The sequence below is a fragment of the Xenopus laevis genome, chromosome 5S, assembly GCF_017654675.1.
Source record: "Xenopus laevis strain J_2021 chromosome 5S, Xenopus_laevis_v10.1, whole genome shotgun sequence".
Lineage (NCBI taxonomy): Eukaryota > Metazoa > Chordata > Amphibia > Anura > Pipidae > Xenopus > Xenopus laevis.
In genome coordinates, this window is record NC_054380.1 from 76,427,236 (window position 1) to 76,448,674 (window position 21,439).

The window sequence follows — 21,439 nt, forward strand, 5'->3', positions numbered from 1 at the left end:
CAGAAACATAACTTTAATAGTATATAATATACTGTGAGTTTAAGCCTTATAGTAACCATTTCTTGAAGCTTTAACTGGCTAAAAATAAAGCACACACTTTTATGGTGACACGCTCCCTCATCTATGCTCTATTTTCATATTGTCTTAGTTCTGCCTATGGTTTAATATAAAAATATTTATTAATAAATGTGACTACAGAAAGGGTATTTTAAAGGTTAAAAAACAGAGTAGGAAGTGTTTTTATTTTTTGAAAAATAATACAGCAGAGATGTTTTTGTATTTGCTGGAAATTTCACGTCAATTTCCAGTGATAAGAAAGCAGGGTTAAAACTATAAAAACATACCAAACATATGAAAAAATCAGTCTAGTATAGTTTTGATTAGTTCTAGTCAAAGAACATTATTTTCATTTACATTGTTTTGTTAATAGACATATACAATTTTTTATGACTTATCTGAAACCACTACAAATATTTCCTAATATTTTGCAGTTGAGCTGCAGTGTGCTACAATACAATCAGCTAAAGTAAACTAAACGTTTATACTTGTTTAGATTGTAACCCTTAATGAACAATGACTTCTTTTCACAGAGATCAACATCAATCAATAAGAAACTACTTGCCAATTATAAAGTAATACATTTTAGTTTTAGTTCAGTATATATGAAATAATATATTTTGCTATTTAATTTCATTCTCAACTTATTCCAGTTTTGTTGCTGCAACAACTGAAAGAAAAAAAACTTTGACAATTCAATGTAAATTTGAAAAATATTGTGAAGTGTAATATTTTAGTTGTCAGCAGCACTGCTTAAAGAAAATCCTCTCACAGCTTGATGAAAAAGCAGTACAAACACATCACACATTTTTATTCTTTTCAAAAATATTCTAAATATCTGAATAGCAAATACACCTTAAAAACCAACGTATTTTAAGTTTTTAACCGAAGAGACGTTTTTTACAATAATATAAATATTTAACTTAAATATATCGGCTTTTTAGTTTTTGGAGAATGCTAAAAGAGAAAAACAAGAGCAATATACAAGAGCATTCTAATTGTGCTGAAATATGATTTATTAATTTGTCCTTCCAATAATTAAGTTTTTAACACATTTCAAAATAGAGTTTCAATTCAAAAAGGGTTACAGCAAATATTTATATTCTACTTGCCACAAAGAAATCTTAATTTACACAATCCCATCCCTAATGTTTATACAAAATACATGCGCTTACCAGCTTTTGACTTTCTACTGAATACAAAAGTAAAATAATCTACTGCTGCAGACCTTCTTCATTCTGTACAGACAGCATGGAAATGTACACATACTATTATAACTGCAAGCAATACTATGGAAAAGACATTCAGGAACAATGATTTTATGACATACAGACTGTATCATAAAAAATTAAGGATGCCTTCATTCCAAACGGACTCATGCGGCCAGTACAGTTAGATCGAGCTCTTATTTCCTTCAAGATTAATTCATACACTTTTTCTCAAATCAAATCAGGATATGATGCAGGTGTGATATAGCGGACGTCGAACGGGAAAAGAAGTATCCCTACTACTTATCCCTACTACCCTACTACTTATATTAGCAGCCTTTAGTTATTTGCCAATGTATAGAATGCTGAAGCTACTGCATAAATATAGCATCAAAAAATAGATGCAATATTGTCACTTTAATGAAATTTATAAGGTATAGACTCAGTTATAAAGTACTCCAAAATGTGATGGTGCTTTATAAACACATAATAATAATACCGAATTATAATGATAACCAGGAAAGGCCAAAATGGCATTCGTATAGTAGTCAAAAAATGTTTGCGAGGATGAGGAAAATTGTATAAAGGAGATTATTGTTATGATAAAAATAGATATGAAAGAGACACCTAAAACAGATATTTACTTACATTAAAAAAATATATAGCCTAATGCTGGAATAACAGCACTGAATGTAGAAGATGTGTAACAAGCAGCACACACAGTTCATTAAGTGTCATCACTTTAAGGTGCATGTGGCAAATTTGCCATTTCAGATAGTCTCTCCTTCTGTATGCAAAAATGCAGCTACAAAGAAATTAATCAGCTCTGAAAAGCACCATTGTACTACTAGATGATGAATCTGATTCAATTTATATTTCTAACCACAAGACATGTGTGGGATTTTTGGGTAGCATAAAATTTTAAATGTATAGGAGGGTACAAGAATAATGTCATAGGAAGTATATAGTGAATAAAGTATCCCCTCTTGTAAAATATAAGGATATTATAAGTTACCAAGGAGTTTCATAACCATATAAAAACACGCGGCCGAAGGCAGAGTGTTTTTATTACTGGTCATAGAACTCCGAGGTAACTTAGAATATCTTCATATTTTTCAACTGGGGTACTTTATTTATTATAATACACACGTTTCAGTGAGTCATGTGACAGAAATGACATCAGAATTAATTTATAACTGATGACATCAAAACTCACCATTTATAAGGATATAATTTAAAGGATATTCATGGCTTTTGTGTATTATAGACAAATTCAAGATGTTTCAGACTGATTAATAATTGTATACATTTTCTTAAAACACCTTGACCAGACGCCCATCCACTTTATTACCAGATTTATCAATAAATTAACTTGAAAAAAAATCTGGTCTGGGAAAAGATCTGATAAAATCGTGAAAAAATCCGAATTGTATGATTTTTCCGGATTATCGCCCGAAAACCAAGAATTCTTCGGATTATTGTATGAAAAAAAATCTTCCACTTGTAAAAGGGATATCTGCCATTGACTTCTACATGACCTTGGCAGGTTTGAGATGGAGTACTTTTTTTATTCTGACTTTTAGCAGCGTTGGGGTTTAATACATCTTTTGCATCTGAAAGAAATTGTGTTTCCCCCTTTAAAACTGTGACCAGAAAAAATTTGACTTTAATAAATAACAGCCTATGAGTAAGTGCCCCAAAAGGCACGAAACACGTTAGGTTTTTATGTCCTAATAAAATTTTCAAATTTTTTAATTAAATTGCTTCTTTATTATTGGAGGTCCTCACATCTCTTTTGAAATACTGTTTTTAATAAATAACCCCCTTAAACAGTAGGACCAAATAAAAGTAAATGGTTTTAAATAACTAGGTATATGGGTATTTTTTAAAACATCTCATTATGCATAAATGTATTGCGAAAAAGGCTTTAAAGTGAACTTATTTAGCATATCTGAATGTGCACATTTCATCTGCATGTGACACATATGCATCTATTCTACAACATTACACCAGGCAGTGCTAGTCACCCAAAGGACCGTCCAAGATTTAATTAACTTAGGCTTGCAGATAGCTAGCATTATTCTATGTCAATACTGAGCAATGAAGGTTTGGCTGGATTTTAGCAACAGCCAATCTTCAAATACTTTTAGATTCAATCATTCCAGCTTTCCAACAAAAGCATGAAGTTTTCTCATTATAATGTCCTATGCTCTGAACACCAGCCTGGCTGCCTTTGGACCAGTGCACACAAAAGCTGTTTCTCGTATTCGTTTTGGATTTTTATCTACTGCTATTTCTCATTGCTGCTAGGATAAGTTAGGCTTGAGGTTTCACAGTTCAGAGTTAATATGCTGCTAAAACCAGTCATTAAAAGACAGTACCAGTCAAAGCAAGCTGGTAGCACCTTCAGCATTTACAGCACACCAAGGGGGTTATTTACTAAAACTCAACTTTTTCTCACTATTTAAAAAAAAAAAAAAAAATTTGACCAAACTCTCCTACTCTCCAGAACCAGTGGCTGCAGCAAAAAAAATCCTCCAGAATCCCAGTTTATCTATTTAAATCTGGCTTCATGATTTTTGTCCTTGCAGCTGGAGTTGGAAACATTAAAGGTGATGTAAAGCCAAAAATAAAATCCCATTTTTACTTTATTAACTGAAAAAGAAACCTATCCACAATATACTTCAATTAAAAAATATATACCATTTTTATAAGAAACATGGCTGTATGCAGTGAGATTCTCCCTTCATTTGCTTGCTCTGACTGCTGTAGATATGAATCTCTACATGGTCGCTGGCTGTTCTACAGGGAAACAAACAAAGCTGCTCCATTTCTGGGAAGTCCCTCCCCCCTGCCATTTGAAAATATGATCCTTTCCCTGCAAAGCAGTTAGGGACCATCTGAAGTTTCCTATCCGCAGCAGTCAGAGCAAGTACAGTCATATGAAAAAGTTTGGGAACCCCTCTCAGCCTGCATAATAATTTACTCCACTTTCAACAAAAAAAAAACCAGTGGTATGCCTTTCATTTCATTTGGGGTGTTTTCTGAACAAAGATTTTTAGTGAAGCAGTATTCAATTGTATGATATTAAATCAAATGTGAAAAACTGGCTGTGAAATTTTGCTAATTTGAATGCATGTAACTGCTCAATACTGATTACTGCCAACAGCAAATTGGTTGGATTAGCTTGTTAAGCCTTGAACTTCATTGGCAAGTGTGTCCAATCATGAGAAAAGGTATTTAAGGTGGACAGTTGCAAGTTGTGCTTCTATTTGACTCTCCTCTCAAGAGTGACAGGATGGGATCCTCAAAGCAACGCTCAAAATATCTGAAAACAAACATGGTTCAGTATCATGGTTTAGGGGAAGGTTACAAAAAGCTTTAGTTTTAAACTGTAAGGAATGTAATCAGGAAATGGAAGGCCACAGGCACAGTTGCTGTAAAACCCAGGTCTGGAAGGCCAAGTAAAATACAAGAGCAGCATATGCGGAGGATTTTGAGAATAGTTACAGACAACCCAAAGATCACCTCCAAAGAGCTGCAAGAATATCTTGCTGCAGATGGTGTATCTGTAGATCGTTCTACAATTCGGCACAATTTGCACAAAGAACATCGGTATGGCAGGGTGATGAGAAAAAAGCCCTTTCTGCACTAATGCAAACACAGTTGCATGTTGTATTCAAAAGCTAATTTAGTGCTTTGGACTGATGAGACAAAAATTTAGTTATTTGGTCATAACAAACAGTGCTTCGCATGGTGGAAGAAGAAAGCCACATTCCAAGAAACACCCCTGCTACCTACTGTCAAATTTGGTGGGGGTTGCATCATGCTGTGGGGCTGTGTGGCTAGTTCAGGGACTGGGGTCCTTGTTAAAGTCGAGGGTCGGATGCATTCAACCCAATATCAAAAAATGTCACAAAGTTGAAGTTACACAGGGGTTGGATATTCCAACAAGACAATCACCCTAAACACACTAAAGTACAATATTCTGGAATAGCCGTCACAGTCCCCCAACTTGAATATCATAGAAAATCTATGGGATGATTTGAAGCAGGCTGTCGATGCTTGCCAACCATCAAATTTAAGTGAACTGGAGAGATTTTGTATGGACGAATGGTCAAAAATACCACCATCCAGAATCCAGACAATCATCATCAAAAGCTATAGGAGGCGTCTAGAGTTAGTTACATTTACAAAAGGAGGCTCAACTAAGTATTGATGTAATATCTCTGTTGTGGTGCCAAAATTTATGCACCTGTTTAATTTTGTTATGATACAAATTGCATATTTTCTGTTAATCCAATAAACTGTGTGTCACTGCTGAAATACTACTGTTTCCATAAGGCATGTTATAAATTAAAAGGAAGTTGCTACTTTGATAGCTCAGCAAATGATAAACAAACCGCCAAAGAATTAAGAGGGGTTCCCAAACTTTTTCATATGACTGTATTTGAAGGAGAATTTTTACTGCATACAGTCAGGTTTCTTATAAAAAAAAACTGTTGACATTTTTTAAATTAAAGCAAAAGACACAAAATACTGTCTCTCCCTTTACACCTATATGGTGCAATCCTCACATCACCCACTTCATGTCCGTTCTGAACCAAACACTGTGGGCAAAATATGCAAATAAAGTACCTTGGGCAACTGTATGATAACCAAGGTCTAAAGTCTTATGAAACCCTAACAACTGACTACAATCTCCCTAGGAATATGTGGTTCAGATACCTTCAGCTTAGGCACGCAGCAAATAGTCAGTTCCCCCCCCCCCAGGGTCTTCCCCTCAACTCTTAAGATATCGCTTAGGGCACCAGCCCGAAAAAAAGACTAATCTCCTGTATCTACTCCATCCTTAACAAGCAGAGGGGCAATCCCTTTGCACAAAGCTATGCTTAATGGGCTGAAGACATACTGCAGCTAGACTCAGAGGACCTCACTCATTCATACCAGCTGTAATCGGTAGTAACGATACCCTGATACAATACCGCACAATACATAGGACATACCTCACACCAGTGAGGTTACATTCCATGGGCCTTATGTTAAACAATGCTATAAATGTGGAGTCAGCCTGGGCACATTCATACATGCTTTCTGAACCTGCCCACTGATCGATACATTTTGGGCAAAAGTAACAACTTTTATAGAACAAACCTTAGACTTGCCAAATGTGTGAACACCAGAAGTATGTCTCTTGGGACTGGTGGAAAATATAGTGCCTGACAAGCACCGGCACTCTCTCATAAGACTCTTGCATTTCTATGCTAGGAAAACAATTATCCTTACATGGAAACTGCCCAATCCACCTACCTTAAAAAGATAACATACATACAAAGTTAACATACATGAGCAGAGGCTGCCCAGACAAATTTGACAAAGTCTGGGGCCTGTGGACTAATACTTTGGACACAGCTACAGCACATAAAAGGTAAACCAACATTAAACTACTATATATACTAGAAATTATTGCATGGTGTAACCTCCCCTTCGCCCCCCCCCCTACTTGTATTGTGTTTTGTTTCAATAAAATAAAAAAGCTTTATTCATTTACAAAACTCCGGCTCGCCGGGAAAATGCACAAAAGAACCTGTGGCATGTACTAATAACTAATGTTTTATTGAACTCAGGTGTATGTATAATGATGCTCATAAATTTTTTTTTTTTAAAAAGTATGCTAATCTAGGATATAGTCAAAATAACACTACAAATTACAATACCTGGCACAAGGTCTGAAGAGGTACAAGTCTATCTATCTTCATATTTATAGGGATAGTTACTGGAAAATATTCCAAACACTGATACAGTAGCTGAGGCTGAAAATAGATTCATTTATTAAGTTCAACATTTTTGTCTGCATGAAACCTGCTTATAAATTGGTTGATCCAGCAGGTGGTGAAAAAAATCTAAACTATTTGCCATTGAGGGGCAAAAAAAATCCAAGAGGGCAATCAGCCCTACTTTGTACAACAAAATAATTTGAGCAAACTTGTTATTATTATTAACATGTATTTTTTTGGCTACTTCGACCATCGAATTGGCTACTTTGACTACGAGTTCGAATCAAACTAAAAATCGTTTGACTATTTGACCATTCGATATGGTCTCTTTAAAAAAAACTTCGACCACCTACTTCGCCACCTAAAACCTACCGAGCACCAATGTTAGCCTATGGGAAAGGTCTCCATAGGCTTTCTAGACAATTTGGAATCGAAGGAAAATCGTTTGATCGATTAAAATCGTTCGATTCGAAGGATTTAATTGTTCGATCGAGCGATTATTCCTTCGATCGTTCGAACAAATTGCGCTAAATCCTTTGACTTCGATATTCGAAGTCGAAGGATTTAATTTTGTGGGTCGAATATCGAGGGTTAATTAATCCTTGATATTCGACCAATAGTAAATGTGCCCCTTAGAGTGCCAACATATTGCACAGCGCTGTAAAATAAATGTGCTTATACAAAAAAAAAAAAAAAATCACACGAATTACAAAGCTATATAACATACAGTGTTACATACATACACAACAATCACTACCGGTACAAAAGGTGATGTATTTGTAATTTCTAACATGCTAAGATGGCATCCATTTTCTTAAATCTAATGTATCTACTAATACAACAGATGCAGGGTGAGAAATATACTTCACAGCTCTCATTTCAAAATACCCTTTTAGCACCTTAAAATTAAACCTCTTTACTTCTAATCTCAAAGTAGACAAAGGATTTTTTTTATGGCAGAATTTGGGCATGGGCATAACAAGTACTGAATTTACTAGTTTGGGTTTTATTTTAGTGAGTCTTCTGCAAGTCCCAAAAACAGTGTTTCCAATTAGCCCCACTAATATTTTGCAATGCCCAGAGATCCAGTTAGTTTTATAAAACAAAGAAGAACTGTAAGCTTTATGGGATAGGACATTCTGACCAAAAAGACCTCTCACAAAGACTTTACTGAAAGAATTTTAGATCAACATATCTTAAGTGCAGTTTAATCTAGATAGCACAATTTATGGAGCCTCGGGCAGAACATGGAACAGCTGTTATATCCCCAAGAGAGTCTATATAGGTATACTCAAGAACTGAACAGCACATGCCACATCAAGCATCTCATTTTGTTCCAAGTGTTTTTCATTTGTAAGAAACAGGGTAAAAGGTGGTACCTTCCAAACATTTGAAAATATACAGAGACAGGAACATAAAATGCAATCTAGTAAATAGAACACTACTCTTTTGATTAGAATAAAGTCTAGGGGTTTTCTGTAGGTAAAACAATGTAAGGTGCTATGTTATTTTTAAAAAGCGTGTAGAGGTGAGAGCACCCCCCCATATTTGTTCACTGCTCAACTATCATGATGCAGCACCCAGTACAATCAAAATCCTTCAGTCTGTACGCTTATTCCAAGATCAACACTGTCAACCCTTTTCCTATGAGTTCCAAAACGGACCCATTCTTTAACCAGTTAGTATTGCAAGTACCCATTAACATGAATATATCAATTAATTATAAATAGTAATTTAAAATGTTAACATAAACTAGTAATCTAGATTAACAGGATTACATAAACAAAAAAAATCTCTTCCATGGCTGGTAAAGTATCAGATTGCTTATCCTCCTACACGTTACACACAGCAGCTAAAAGTCATATTTGCTCCATCCAAAGGCATGACATTTGGACTCTATAATTAATTCCTCACTATAACAGGCAAAGGAAGGTTGTGTTTGCTTGCCCTATTAGAATATTACATATATTTAGGAAAGAAAATGAGCAATGGCTAAAGCAAAGGTTACAATATTACAATTTAATGTGTTACATTATCAATGCAATTAAGTGTTCGCACTTTCTATATCAGCAACAGAAAAATAAAAGGTGAAGACAAACTCCTTAGTATGTTCATAACAGATGACTGTACTACAAAGTATGCATCTGATATCAAGTCTTAACCCACTTGTAATGGGGTAGTCAGAACCTGATCTTTACCAACAGATGTTTGTTTTTATTCTACTGCATGCATGAAAAAAAAATAACATTACCAAGTTTCAGTTTTAGAAAATAAAACCCAAAATAAAATGTAATAATCTGGACCCATTAATCTAGATAATGCAAATCATATCATGTTCCATAAATGCTATTGGCATTGTCACACAGATTCCTTTTTTGCTTTGTCACTGTGGATCTAGTCGAATATAATGGGTAAAACTGTAGATCATAAGGCCATTTACAACGGTATGTGACAGAGGTACACAAAAGGATATAAATATATTACAAATATTTAATACTGTATAAGATACATTTATAATCTGTTAAACCTCATTGCTTACAAACCATTACTGCACTGGAAAATTCATTCAATAATTTCAGTAGTCTTGTAATTCTCACTTGATTAAAAGACATCTTAGCCCTTTCTTGAAACAGTTATTACAAGTCAGATTTCCCTTATTGATTAAGAAGGACCCATCCTGAGGCAAACTGGAAAATTATGCTATTTTTTTTAAACTTTTTAGTGGTAAGCAGACAGGCAAAACATGTCACAGGCAGAGTAATTCCTTAGTTTAGTGGTACAGTGGTTTTACAGTAGATACAGTTATCTGTACAGATATACAATTTGTACTCTTACTATGGAAAAAAACCTTTCTTAGCTTACTGTATACAACACAGTTTATGGAGAGAGAAAAAAGGGAAATTATGGTACATTTCATGTGAAGTAGGAGTATGTGATCTCATTTGGTATAGGTCACAAGCAGCAAATATAAATCTCTTTTCTTACTGCTTTTGTAAAAGTGTATATTGATGGCTATTATCCTGGAGGATTATTTTTCTGCACCAATAAGTCTCCTGGAAGGAATACAATAGCGATTATTTTTCAGTAGGTAATGTTGTAATGTAACTCTCCTATGTATAAAAAATTTCACTCATTTGGGGCGATTGGGTGTACTCAATTGAAGAGGTTAGCAGTGGAGCAATCCCTTACCTCCCTCCAAAATGTCTTAATTATTGGAAAGTTCCACTGGGCATGAAACATATCTACACCACTATGGTTACATTTTGGGCAGATGTCAGTGGCGTAACTGAGGCCCAATAAGGCCCTGAGTCCTGAAGGGCCCCAGAGCTACCCCATTATTGCAGGATCACCAGGGGCCTTCTTTACACCACTGGTCTGGAGAGAGCAAGTAGGCAGCAGAACGAACAGCTTAAGAGCTGCATCTCATATTACTGATTCGCTTATTTAAACTTCTCGCCCACATACAGGGTCCTGTTGAAGAATTTTTACAATGTGCTCTGCAGAAATTTATGTCTACTTTCTGGATTCCGGTGAGAACTCTAGCCTTAACTCTTTTCTTGTTGTTTGCCATTACCTGTGAAAATAAGATGTTTATTTATTTGTATAAATGTGTTTAGGCTGTTGTACATAACTGTTCAGTGGGTATCATTTGTGACTCTGTGCCATCCTGGTATGAAATCTGGGGGTATTATACATGAAATTGTCTCTGAGCCATATTCCTATGAATTCTGGGGTATTATACATGTAATTGCCTATGCCATCCTGCTATGTATTCTGGGGGATATTGTACATGGAACTGCCTCTGTGCCATCCTGCTATGTGTTCTGGGGTATTATACATGTAATTGCCTCTGTGCCATCCTGCTGTGAATTCTGGGGGGTATTATACATGGAATTGCCTATGTGCCATCCTAATATGTATTTGGGGGGGGGGGTATTATTCACATTATCTCTTTTCCTTCTATTTTCTCATATCCACTTCTCCCCCTTTTTAACTCCTACTCACCTGTTCTAATTTTTTCTTAGTTCTACCTTTCATTTTTTGCTCTTCTTTTTTTACCAATACTCCATGAATACTTTGGCCCATGTATTGCCTTTCCTGCTTTCAGCATGCTTCTACCACTATTAATTTTATGCGTTCACTCTTCTCTTTTGGCGATTCCTTCTACCCTTGCCCCATGCTATTGTCCTTTTCCATTTTTCTTCAGATGCCCTATGTTATGCTTCTCTATGTTTTTCTTTTGTGTTCTTGTACCTTTTCTTAGCTGTTCAATTTTTCTCCTTTCCCTTCTGGCAGCAATCCTCTTTAATTATGTCAAATATAAATGCACATAAATAGGAGAAGTTGGGCCCCATTTAACTAGAGAGCAGGTCTACTATTAGCATGGAGTCCCAACAGGCATTAGGCTAATTCCATAATGATCATGTATATTTTCATGTTTCTTCAGAATTGGATTAATATGAATGCCCTTGTTTAATTTGTTTTTCCTTTATCTAATTTACTTTTCCATATATTCCATACATGTTATTCTAACTTCAAAAAGAAAATATATAGATTTCATATTGCCATTGCCGAATATAAATGGAAAGTTCAGACGAATATAAATGGAAAGTTCTTCGCTGGAGGAGCCCCCACAAACTCTAGTTATGCCACTGGCAGTTGCTATGTTGCCATAACTTAAGGTGGTATAATTTTAGAGGGGAGCAATAAGAGCAATGAAAGATATTTAGATACATTTCCCTGTAAAAAGGCACGGAGAGTTCCGTTGTGCAGCTGTGCTATGCTCCCAGGACAGCTTACATGTCTAGGTCAGGTAATCATTGTATCAATTTTCCCACTCCCTCCTTTCCCTTGGTATAGTCATGCAGTTCAGTATTTAGTTCTCTCATAATCTTAACCCTTTCTGTAACTTTGGAGTGGGAACTTTTCCTGGAGTTCCTTGAAAGTCAGAGGTCTTTTGGATTGTTTGTTCACTGTGGGTTTTACGGCTAAGAGACCGTTCACCCTCCATCTCACAAAAGGGTATACAGCCTCTCCATTCTGGAATTCCTCAAAGTTCAAGAAAGTGCAATGTAAGGAATGGTTGGAGTTAAAATATTTGGTCCACAAAAAATATGCCAGTATGCCATACCTGCCAAGTAAACATCATTAATGGGTTGTAGGAACATCATTAATGGGTTGTATGAGTTGTAATGGGTTGCTTGTGTAAATTAAGTACACCGATTAGGTTCAGAGAATTTGTGAAGCTTGTGTCAACATCCCACATTGTGTAAATCTATGTAGAGTATAGCTGGTCAACCAGGATTATTGAAAGTGTGGCTATATTGTGTTGTTTGATCTCTGGGAGAATTAGGGCTCCTGGAATTGTGGACTGTTGCACCATTATCATACTGTCGCAGTTTTTTTTGCCCTTCAAGATGAAAGTCTGGGGAAAGTGCAGTGATTTCCTTTAGGTTGTTTGTTTTTAATATGAATGGTAGCGTTTGTAGGGGGTATAGCAATTTCATTTATTGTGTTAGGCTTCCCCCTCTCTCACGAGTCTCCCCCTCAGCTGTGTGCGTTGCTTCTGAAAAAAAAATAACCGCTTACTGTTTTTCATTGATGGGTGGATGGGTTAGGCAGATGAGGTGAGGTTTTCTTTACAAGTCAACGGAGCTAATTCTGGGGAATGCACAGACAGACAAGGTAACGGCTATTATAGAATCAAAACCGTACTAAAAAAAAAAAAAAAATTGCATTGCAAAATGCATTGCAATTACAAATAGCCTTATAATCATTCCCCAAAATTTAGGAAAGATTATAGATTTCGAACATAGATCCCCTTTAAACATGGTGACAGATTAATTATGCTTTGGGGTTGTGTGACATCCAGTGCAACAGGAAATATTGTACTTGTAGAGTAACTAATACATTTCACTAACTATGAGTTACTGTTACTAATGTGTTAGCCATTGAAAAAATGCAGAAAATTTAAAGTTTTGTGATACTTTACCTGAATAAGTAAAAATTGCAAGCTTTTGGAGCACACAGGCTCCTTTGTCAGGCAAAACACAAATGAACTAACTACAGTATGAGGAAATTGTGGGTGCCAACATGAGTCAGCCAAGAAGCTGAAAAATGCGTGCTCCTACAAGACAATGATCCTAAACATGCCTCAAAAGCCACCATGAGCCACTTAAAGGAAATGATAGCTAAAGTTTTGGAATGGCCCGGGCATTCCCCTGATTTAAGCATGATTGACAATCTGTGGGTAGATGGCCCAAGAAGATTTCAGAATTGGAAGAGATCTGCAAGGAAGAGTGGGAAAAAATCCATACAACACGACTAAAAAGACTTAACTGGATACAAAAAATAAAAAAAAGTGAGGCTATTCTGATTCAAGGTGAAAAGTCACCTAAGAAATAATGAAGGATGATAAATACAGAATTGTCATAGTGGGGTTAGCAGGGTCCCAGATAATTTTATATTACAAACTACAAAATAAAAAATACAACACAAATACACAAAAATCCAGAAAAAAATACACAAACTGCATATTTCTAATAGCATTGTCCATACATGAAACTAAAAATTCAGAGAGTCAAAAGGCCTTGTCCAGGTGGCCTGGAAACTTGAAAACCTAACTTCTTTTAAAAAGGTCTTGAATTTTATTTAACCAACATGAAGAAAAGTTGAGTAAACAGCCACATTATAAACGTATACAATACACAAAGTTAATACTGAAACCACATTACTTACAGCCAAGGTAAGGAATATAATAAAAACTTAACTGGTGGAAAAGCTAAAACATAGAATAGACCCCAACAGTTTAATTACAGTATTTAAATATTAAATTAACAAACATTATAGAAATTTAAGAGCTGCAAAGAAGAAATGTCTTGTAAATAAACAGCTGTTTTCAGTTTTGTTGTGTGAACTAAAATGTCTGGTCTATAAAACTACTGTTTATGGTCCCATAGGTGCTATAATAAAATACATTCAAACATGAAGAATAATAAAATAGAGAGATAAAGTTGTGCAAAGAAGAAACAAAGTACATATAACTTTTTCTTTTATGACAACTACACATGAATTTATGTTGGCACAAAACATTCAACTTACAGAAAGTTTCCTGGTATTTATATAGCGACAATGCATTTTTACAGAACTTTACACAGTTTAAACATCAGTCCCAGCCCAACTGGTACAATCTAAGGTCCTTATTATATTCACACACATAATATGGTCAAAATTAAAAATCTGCCAAAAAGAGGAAAGACATAGGAAAGGTGGTAGTCCCATGGTGTCATCATGGCTTCTTCTGCCAGAGGCAGTGGGTCCCTGCAGTGAACCATAAAGTTGTGCCTGGACACGAAGTTCCAGACAGAATTTTTATATAGTGCTAACACAGTGCCGAATTCAGAGATAATCATTCACATCAATGCCTGCCCGACTGAAGCTTACAATTTAAGGGCCCTATCACACTGACAAACAGTAGGGGCAATTTTATGAGGAGACAGTTAATCTGCCTGTATGTTTTTGGAGTGTGAGAGGAAGCCAGTGTACCTTGAGGAAACCCAAGCAGAAACAGGAAGAACATACAATCTCCTTCAAATCAATACATCCCATACATAGATTTCACAATAGTCCTTGCTTTATCCCTCCATATGGTCTCCTCTGGTATGTCTCCATGGTTCCTGTGTCCCACAGACATAGCAGAAAAAAGGATTTAGTATTATTTACTTTTAAATCCTTTTACAGTATCTCCATCTACCATGGAGGAAGCAATGCCGATTGTGAAATCACAGCAGCTTGCAATACTTTTCTTCCTAAATGTGCTGCAAAGACCTTTGTAGAATTTGTTGAAGAAATGTCTTGCATAGCTGCTTTGCAGAGGCACAATTCCAGAAAGCCCAGGAAGTACTGACCCGTAGTCCCATAGGCAGTATGAACAGTGATGATTGCAAATGCAGGGGCGTAACTACCGGGGGAGCAGGGGGTGCAAATGGGCCAGGGCCCGCACCCCGCAGGGCCCCCCGGAAGATTGTGCGCGCTGCAGCCGGCTGGAGTCGGCTGCAGCAGCACAGAAAAATAGCACACGAGGGTGGGGGTGGGGGGCGGGGGCGGTCCCGCCCCCCACCAAGTTATGTTACTGTGCAAATACCTTTGTACAGTCAAGGTAAAATTTGAGGGCCCTGACTGGGTCAAGAGAATATAGTGCTTTGGTCACAACCTTAGCTAGAAGGAGGGAACAGTATGGAGGACTGCTTTACCAGCATAGAAAACCAGAAAGGGGTGTTGGCAGGATAGTGTGCTCAGATTAGAAACCCACTGTGTGGTGCGACAGCGAGGAGGAACACAGTTTTCTAGGCAAGCCATAGAAGCTTAAGTGGATAGTGGTTCAAACAGAGCATCCCATAGCACTTGAAGGACCAGAATAAGTTCCCAAATAGGAATCATCGCTCTGTAAAGAGGCATGATGAGAGCTACTGCTTGGCAAAAGGTGTGTAAATTAGAGAGTTCTACTAACTTTCTTGGGAATAGCTCCATTAGCACAGATACAGTATCTGTGACTTCTGAGGAAAAGACCCTTACAGAGACCTGATTATAGGAAATTTAGGATTACTGTTAGCAGAAAGAGATCCCAGGGGAGGGCTAGGTGGATGCACCAGTCCCTGTTACTCTTCCAAACCTTCAGATATCAGTTTTCGGCCTGCAAGAATTGTTTGGATCACCCTAGAGCAAAAACCCTTGCGGCAGAACACTAAGGCTTCAATAGCCACGCCACCAGGGTTGGGATGCTGAATGATACCCTGTAAAAGAAGGTCCGGCGATAGCAGTAGATACCAGGGGTCAGTTTTCCTGATAAGATCAGAAAACCAGGCTCTCCTGTGCCAGTGCAGGGCTAAGTATCTCTGCACATCGTTCTAGCCTGATCTTCTTGATGACCTTGGGAAGCAACAGAAAAGGAGGAAAGTCATAGGAAAGGTGGTAGTCCCATGGTGTCATCATGGCTTCTTCTGCCAGAGGCAGTGAACCATAAAGTTGTGCCTGGACACACAAGTTCCAGACGGAATTGGGTGACAGAATAGGACAGAATAGTGTCAGAATAGTATCTTGACAAAGAGGTTGTCCAGGTAGGGTGTGACTAAAATGCCCCGTGTCCGAACCATAGCCACGACTGCTGCCATTACCTTGGTGAATATGCAGGGAGCCCTATTGAGGCCAAAGGGTAGGGACTGGAACTGATAGTGTTGGTTTTTTGAAGGCAAAGGGTTCATGGCTGCCATGACTGATCTTACCAACTCCATTTTGAATTAAGATAAGCAGATGAAACCGTTGAGCCGCTTGTGGTATGGGATGGGACGGAATGATCTGTCCTTCTTTGGCTCTACAATGAAACCTCGATAGGTACCCTGATGTTAAGTTTTCCTGCATTTTACACTTTTTATTTGTGGTCCCATCAATTTATAATGCATTTCAATGGGTGCATTTCCCTGACTTTAAGTAATGTTTTCACAGTTTTTACATAAAAATGTTGTCTTGAAGTTCCCAAAAATTGCAGTTTGTTCTCTGTGAATGTTACTGTTCGTAAAAGGAGGAGGTTTAAAATACTAACCAGATGTATATTTTGCCATGGTTCTGCCTGTAATTAGTCAATTCAAATAAGTCTGCCAAGTAAACCAATCACTTATTGGTTTAGATTGTGCATGTGACTGACAAGAGGCGCCTTGCACATGCCCCCATAATGTAAAATGACTGACAGAGTCCTTGCACATGTCCGTATAATGTAAAATGAATGCTGCAATTCTTATTGCTTGTTATTACTGCAGTAAATGTTGTATTTCTAAGTAAAACTGACTCCTGTGCTTATATCCTTTCAGTTGCCTTAGCAAATTTCTCTGATTTTCAATAATTATGATTTACAAATGATTAAAGATCCCATGTAGGAGGAAGACAAAAAAAGACAACTTCTTAAGGAGTGCTCTGGGTCAGCCCCTAGTGCCAGTGGAGTACATTATCAGAATGTCCTGTCTCCTTTAGAACCCTGGAAAAAATACCTCTGGCAGCTATTCAGAGGGGTATAGTATTGGAGGGAGAAGTTATTTTTTCCCCCCAAAGTGTCCTGCCTCCTGTGGTAGATGCTATACCCAATAGTATCTGTGTCCCACAGTCATAGCAGAGAAAATATAGTTGTTTAGAAGTGTACCTTCATGTAGCCTAGAATTGCTTTAGAATACATAACTCCTTCTCCTTTCAGAGCATAAGCTCCTTTAATGGTAATTGCCTGTAATCTGCATGTAAGATGTGTTTACCCTGCTACTGTACAGTGCCATGGATCCCACTGGCACTTTATGAATTGTTAACAATAATACATAATAAAAGTAGTAGTAGTAAAGAAAAGAAATTGACGTTCAACATGTCTTCACAGTTTTCTTTCTGTTTTAAAGCATAATGGTTCTAAATCAAGGATGCAGTGAAATGCACTAAGCAGGCAATCCTCCTCGCCAAACTACATGGCTGTATGGAATCTCACTGTATAGATGGATAGAAAATATGGAAACTTACTCTTCACTCCAACTGAATTCCTAATTTGAGCCTTATTATTTCCACATGTATAAATAGAAAATTCAACCAAGTTCTTTAACGTTTTTGGCTCTTTTATTATTCACTTAAACCTGGGAGAAAAGAATTACTTATTTTTCATCTTACGGAACATTTATAGTAGCCATGTTAGATTTCACAGACTATGACTAACCAGAATGAATAATCACTAAACTGCAAACGCAAGGAATTTGTGAATAAAATATTTACATTGCTTAAGAGATTATTTGTGTTTTTTAGTGCTTAAATGCAGCGCACACTTTGTTTGTTCAAGCTAATGCGTTTTCAATTATAATTACTCAGTCTAAGGATTAACTTAAGCTCCAAGAAAAATGTTCATCTGTAAATGTATTTGTTTTAAAAAAAAAAAAACAACAAATGTGTGTACATTACACATCAAACCACAAATCTCCTTGACACATTGCAGCCTGCTGTTCATTAGTGTTAATATCACGGCTTATCTTCACTGGGCAAAGTAAAAAAAAAAGGTTGCCACCATTATCAGGAACATTTTCAGAACCGATGCAGTTGTTGGGCAATGAAATATTATTGTAACTACTGGCATTCATAGGAATGGCTTATCTTTTCTTCAACACAACTGTAAAACATATGTGGTCAGTATAAAGTAAAAGATGTGACAATGTTATTTTTTCATAATAGCGGCACTTGCAAGACAAAATTAAATAGTATCTGTAAATTCAGACCTGATATTTAAGATAAAGAACACAATTTCATTTAACCCCTGCTTTGGAAACCACCATATAAAACATATTAGCAGTTCAATTTTGAGAAGTAAAAAAAGTTTTACTTCTATAGATCCCTAAGAATTCAGCAACATAATCGTACAAAATAAATCTATATCAGGCGTCAGGGTTACCAAAATATTCCACGGAATTTATAGAGCATTCCAACAAAAGTTTATTCAGTACATTTCCATTTCATGGAAAATAATGAAATTTGCAAATATCCCTTGCAAAAGTGTGAAACTGGTTTAAACACATTTCACAACCTTCCTGTAGTTATTGTCACAGTTGTGAGGAATTCTGGCCCACTTCTCCACGCAGACCTGCTTTAGAGGTTTTTTTTGAGCACAAAGACTTTGACATCCATTTTTTCTGTTAATGCTTGGTATTTGAGATCACTGACTTGCTGAAAGACCCAGCCTGATATTCTATAATTTTCTAAAATTTTTAATTTCACTCAAAAGAACTTGAGTGTGCTTGAGCTTTGGTAAAAGATTTTTTATTTTTTGTCTCAGGTAAGTTTATTTGTATACAAGAATACACACAGCAATATAACAAATACGTCATTACACTTTAATTAACAAGGTCAAGAGTCACTTTGAACTTTCCTTAAATTTCTTTACAGCATCATTTAGTTACACATTTTCAAAAATCCACAGTTGCCAGATTACATTGTTCAGATGTACTGTTGCACCTTGCAATTAACTGTTCTGCATTGCACCTATTTTGTACCAATTTTTCCCAATCAGCATATTGGGGTGGGGGGAGGTGATTTCCATTTATGTGCTATTAGTCTGTGGGCCTGAAAGAGTATTTTATGCAGTATTTTTTGGGTTCAGTCCATACCCAAGAGGTACAATGTGGGATCACGAGTAAGCTCGATTCCCAGGAGTAATACAATCATGTATAGCAGCCCAGTATGCATTCAGTTCTGGACAGGACCAGAATGTGTGTACTAGAGACCCTTCAGCTGTTTTACATCTCAAACAAGTTCCTGGGATCTCTGGGTTGATTTTATGTATCCTAGTTCTTGTATAATAGGCTCTGTGTATCATGTATAGGTGCAACAATCTGCATTTATAAATAGGGGAAATATTCAAAAGGAGACTGTAGCACTTGTACCCATTGCTCATCCGTCATTATGTCTATGGCTTGTTCCTATCGAAACCTTACTGTCAGCATAGTTTTCTGAAGTAATAGTTTTTAAAGTTCTTTGTAGAAAAGGGAAATTTAATGTCTGGTACAATCATTATATCCATTATAGGAGAGGTGGCGACCTGCAGTAGCTTAGTCTTGATTGCTCTGTGTAGTGCGGCTCGGATTATATGGTATAAGAGTCATTGTGAGTTAGCTATAGAGTATGTTTGCTTCAATTCATTGAACGGTACTATCCCCTGCTCTGTCCATATTTGGCCCACCGTCAACACTCCTGCCTGGAGCCAGTCTTTTGGGGGAACAGTTTTGTCAAGAGGGCCAGGTTGTAGTTATGCCAGAGGGGTGTTTGCGATTCAATCATAGCAGGTTGGGCCAGCTGTGTGATCCAGTTTAGAATATGTTTTTGGGAGACAATTGGGCTGTTGTTTGCTATCAGCTTATTCATGTTCGAGGCCAGTAAAGCATAGAATGGGCGGAGCTCGGTTCGTGAAATAAATTGCTATAAATGGAATAAGGCATCACAGGGCTGGGAGTTTTTCAATATACGGATTCGTGCATATCCTGAAGAGCCATGCCCCTTCTACTTTGGTCTCTGCAGAGTTTTTAGAGACAGTCTACTTCTGGCTTTGCCACATATAAATTGTCGGAATAAGGATGCCATATTTAAAAAAAAAAAACGTTTTGTACACCCTGGTGGGCACATGCCATAGAACATGAATTTTGGGGCCACCATCATTTCATTCATCCAGTAGGCCCTAAGGGGAGGTGTTGCCAAGCTAAGAATTAGGCCCATAGTATTAGGGGGGTTATGTTAAGGTCATAGTAAGTTGATGGGTAGAGCAATTTGAACACCTAGATAGGTAAATCAGTCTACAGTCTGTAGTTTGGTGCTAGAGGAACCCGCCGTTAATGTTATCCATGGAATTTTTTTTTTTTTTAATTCACCTGCTGGTATAAAATGTCTGTGCTACAATGTCACATTTTAGCCAGGTGCATTTTGCTTTTCACATAGTTCACTGCAATCAACCACATTTTCCACAACACTCACATTTTTCACTTGGGAAATAACACATTTATTTGCTGCATGCAGGTGTAGATACATCTGTTGACATTTTTTTCACACAGTTTAAAAATATTGTTGCATTTAATTGCAGCTATCAACCTAAGCAAAAAGGTTTTAAAAATGGTGGAATCCTTTATAATGTATTTTAGGCATTTATTCCCCACATTTATTCCCCACATCATGCCTTTTAATAAACAGCTTTAAACATGCCTCTATTTTTAAGGTACAAGGTGGGCTGGGGTTGGAGGGGTACTACAATGCAGCAAACACTGTGATCCAAGCCCCCCCCTACTGTATAGATAGTTACACCACTGATATTGACAGCACAGCCCAGGGCCAAAAAGTATAACTCCATGCTAGAGGCAAGACCACCTTTTCTAGTTCCATAGTTATCATAATTTAATATAAGAAGCAATAGAGTGGGGCTAAGACAGCTGGGTGCTCTAGGCAATGCGACTGGCCATTCCATACCTCCACCCCCGCATGATGGAGCATGCACACACTGTGAGGACGTCATCGGAGGGGGGGCGTGCACAGGTGAGCAGCAGTGACAAGAAGGGCCCAGAACAAGGGCAGATGAAAGTAGAGGTACATATCTAGCGCCTCTGTATTATTGTACTCTAGGCACGTGCCTCTTCTGTGTATCCCTCTGACCCTGTGAAGCACTACTACTGAAGCACTATTTACTAAACTAACGTTATCGACTAAACTTACTTGTACTGTAGCACTTATCTCAGATGCAAAACCACCAGTCACCGGAGCTTCATGGCTTATTAATAACCGTCCTGTTTTTGTCACAGACTGGAAAAAAAAAAACAATAAGGATTCAGTTGTATTGTAGTATCATAGCAC

General features: G+C 37.1%; 1 protein-coding gene across 1 annotated transcript in view; it reads right to left on the bottom strand.

The window, feature by feature from the left end:
* Nucleotides 1–21,439, bottom strand: part of bckdhb.S (branched chain keto acid dehydrogenase E1, beta polypeptide S homeolog) — a 93,746-nt gene that overhangs the window by 12,396 nt on the left and 59,911 nt on the right. The window contains 1 exon segment of the mRNA NM_001114838.1: nt 21,302–21,388. Coding sequence (NP_001108310.1) covers nt 21,302–21,388 — 87 coding nt within the window.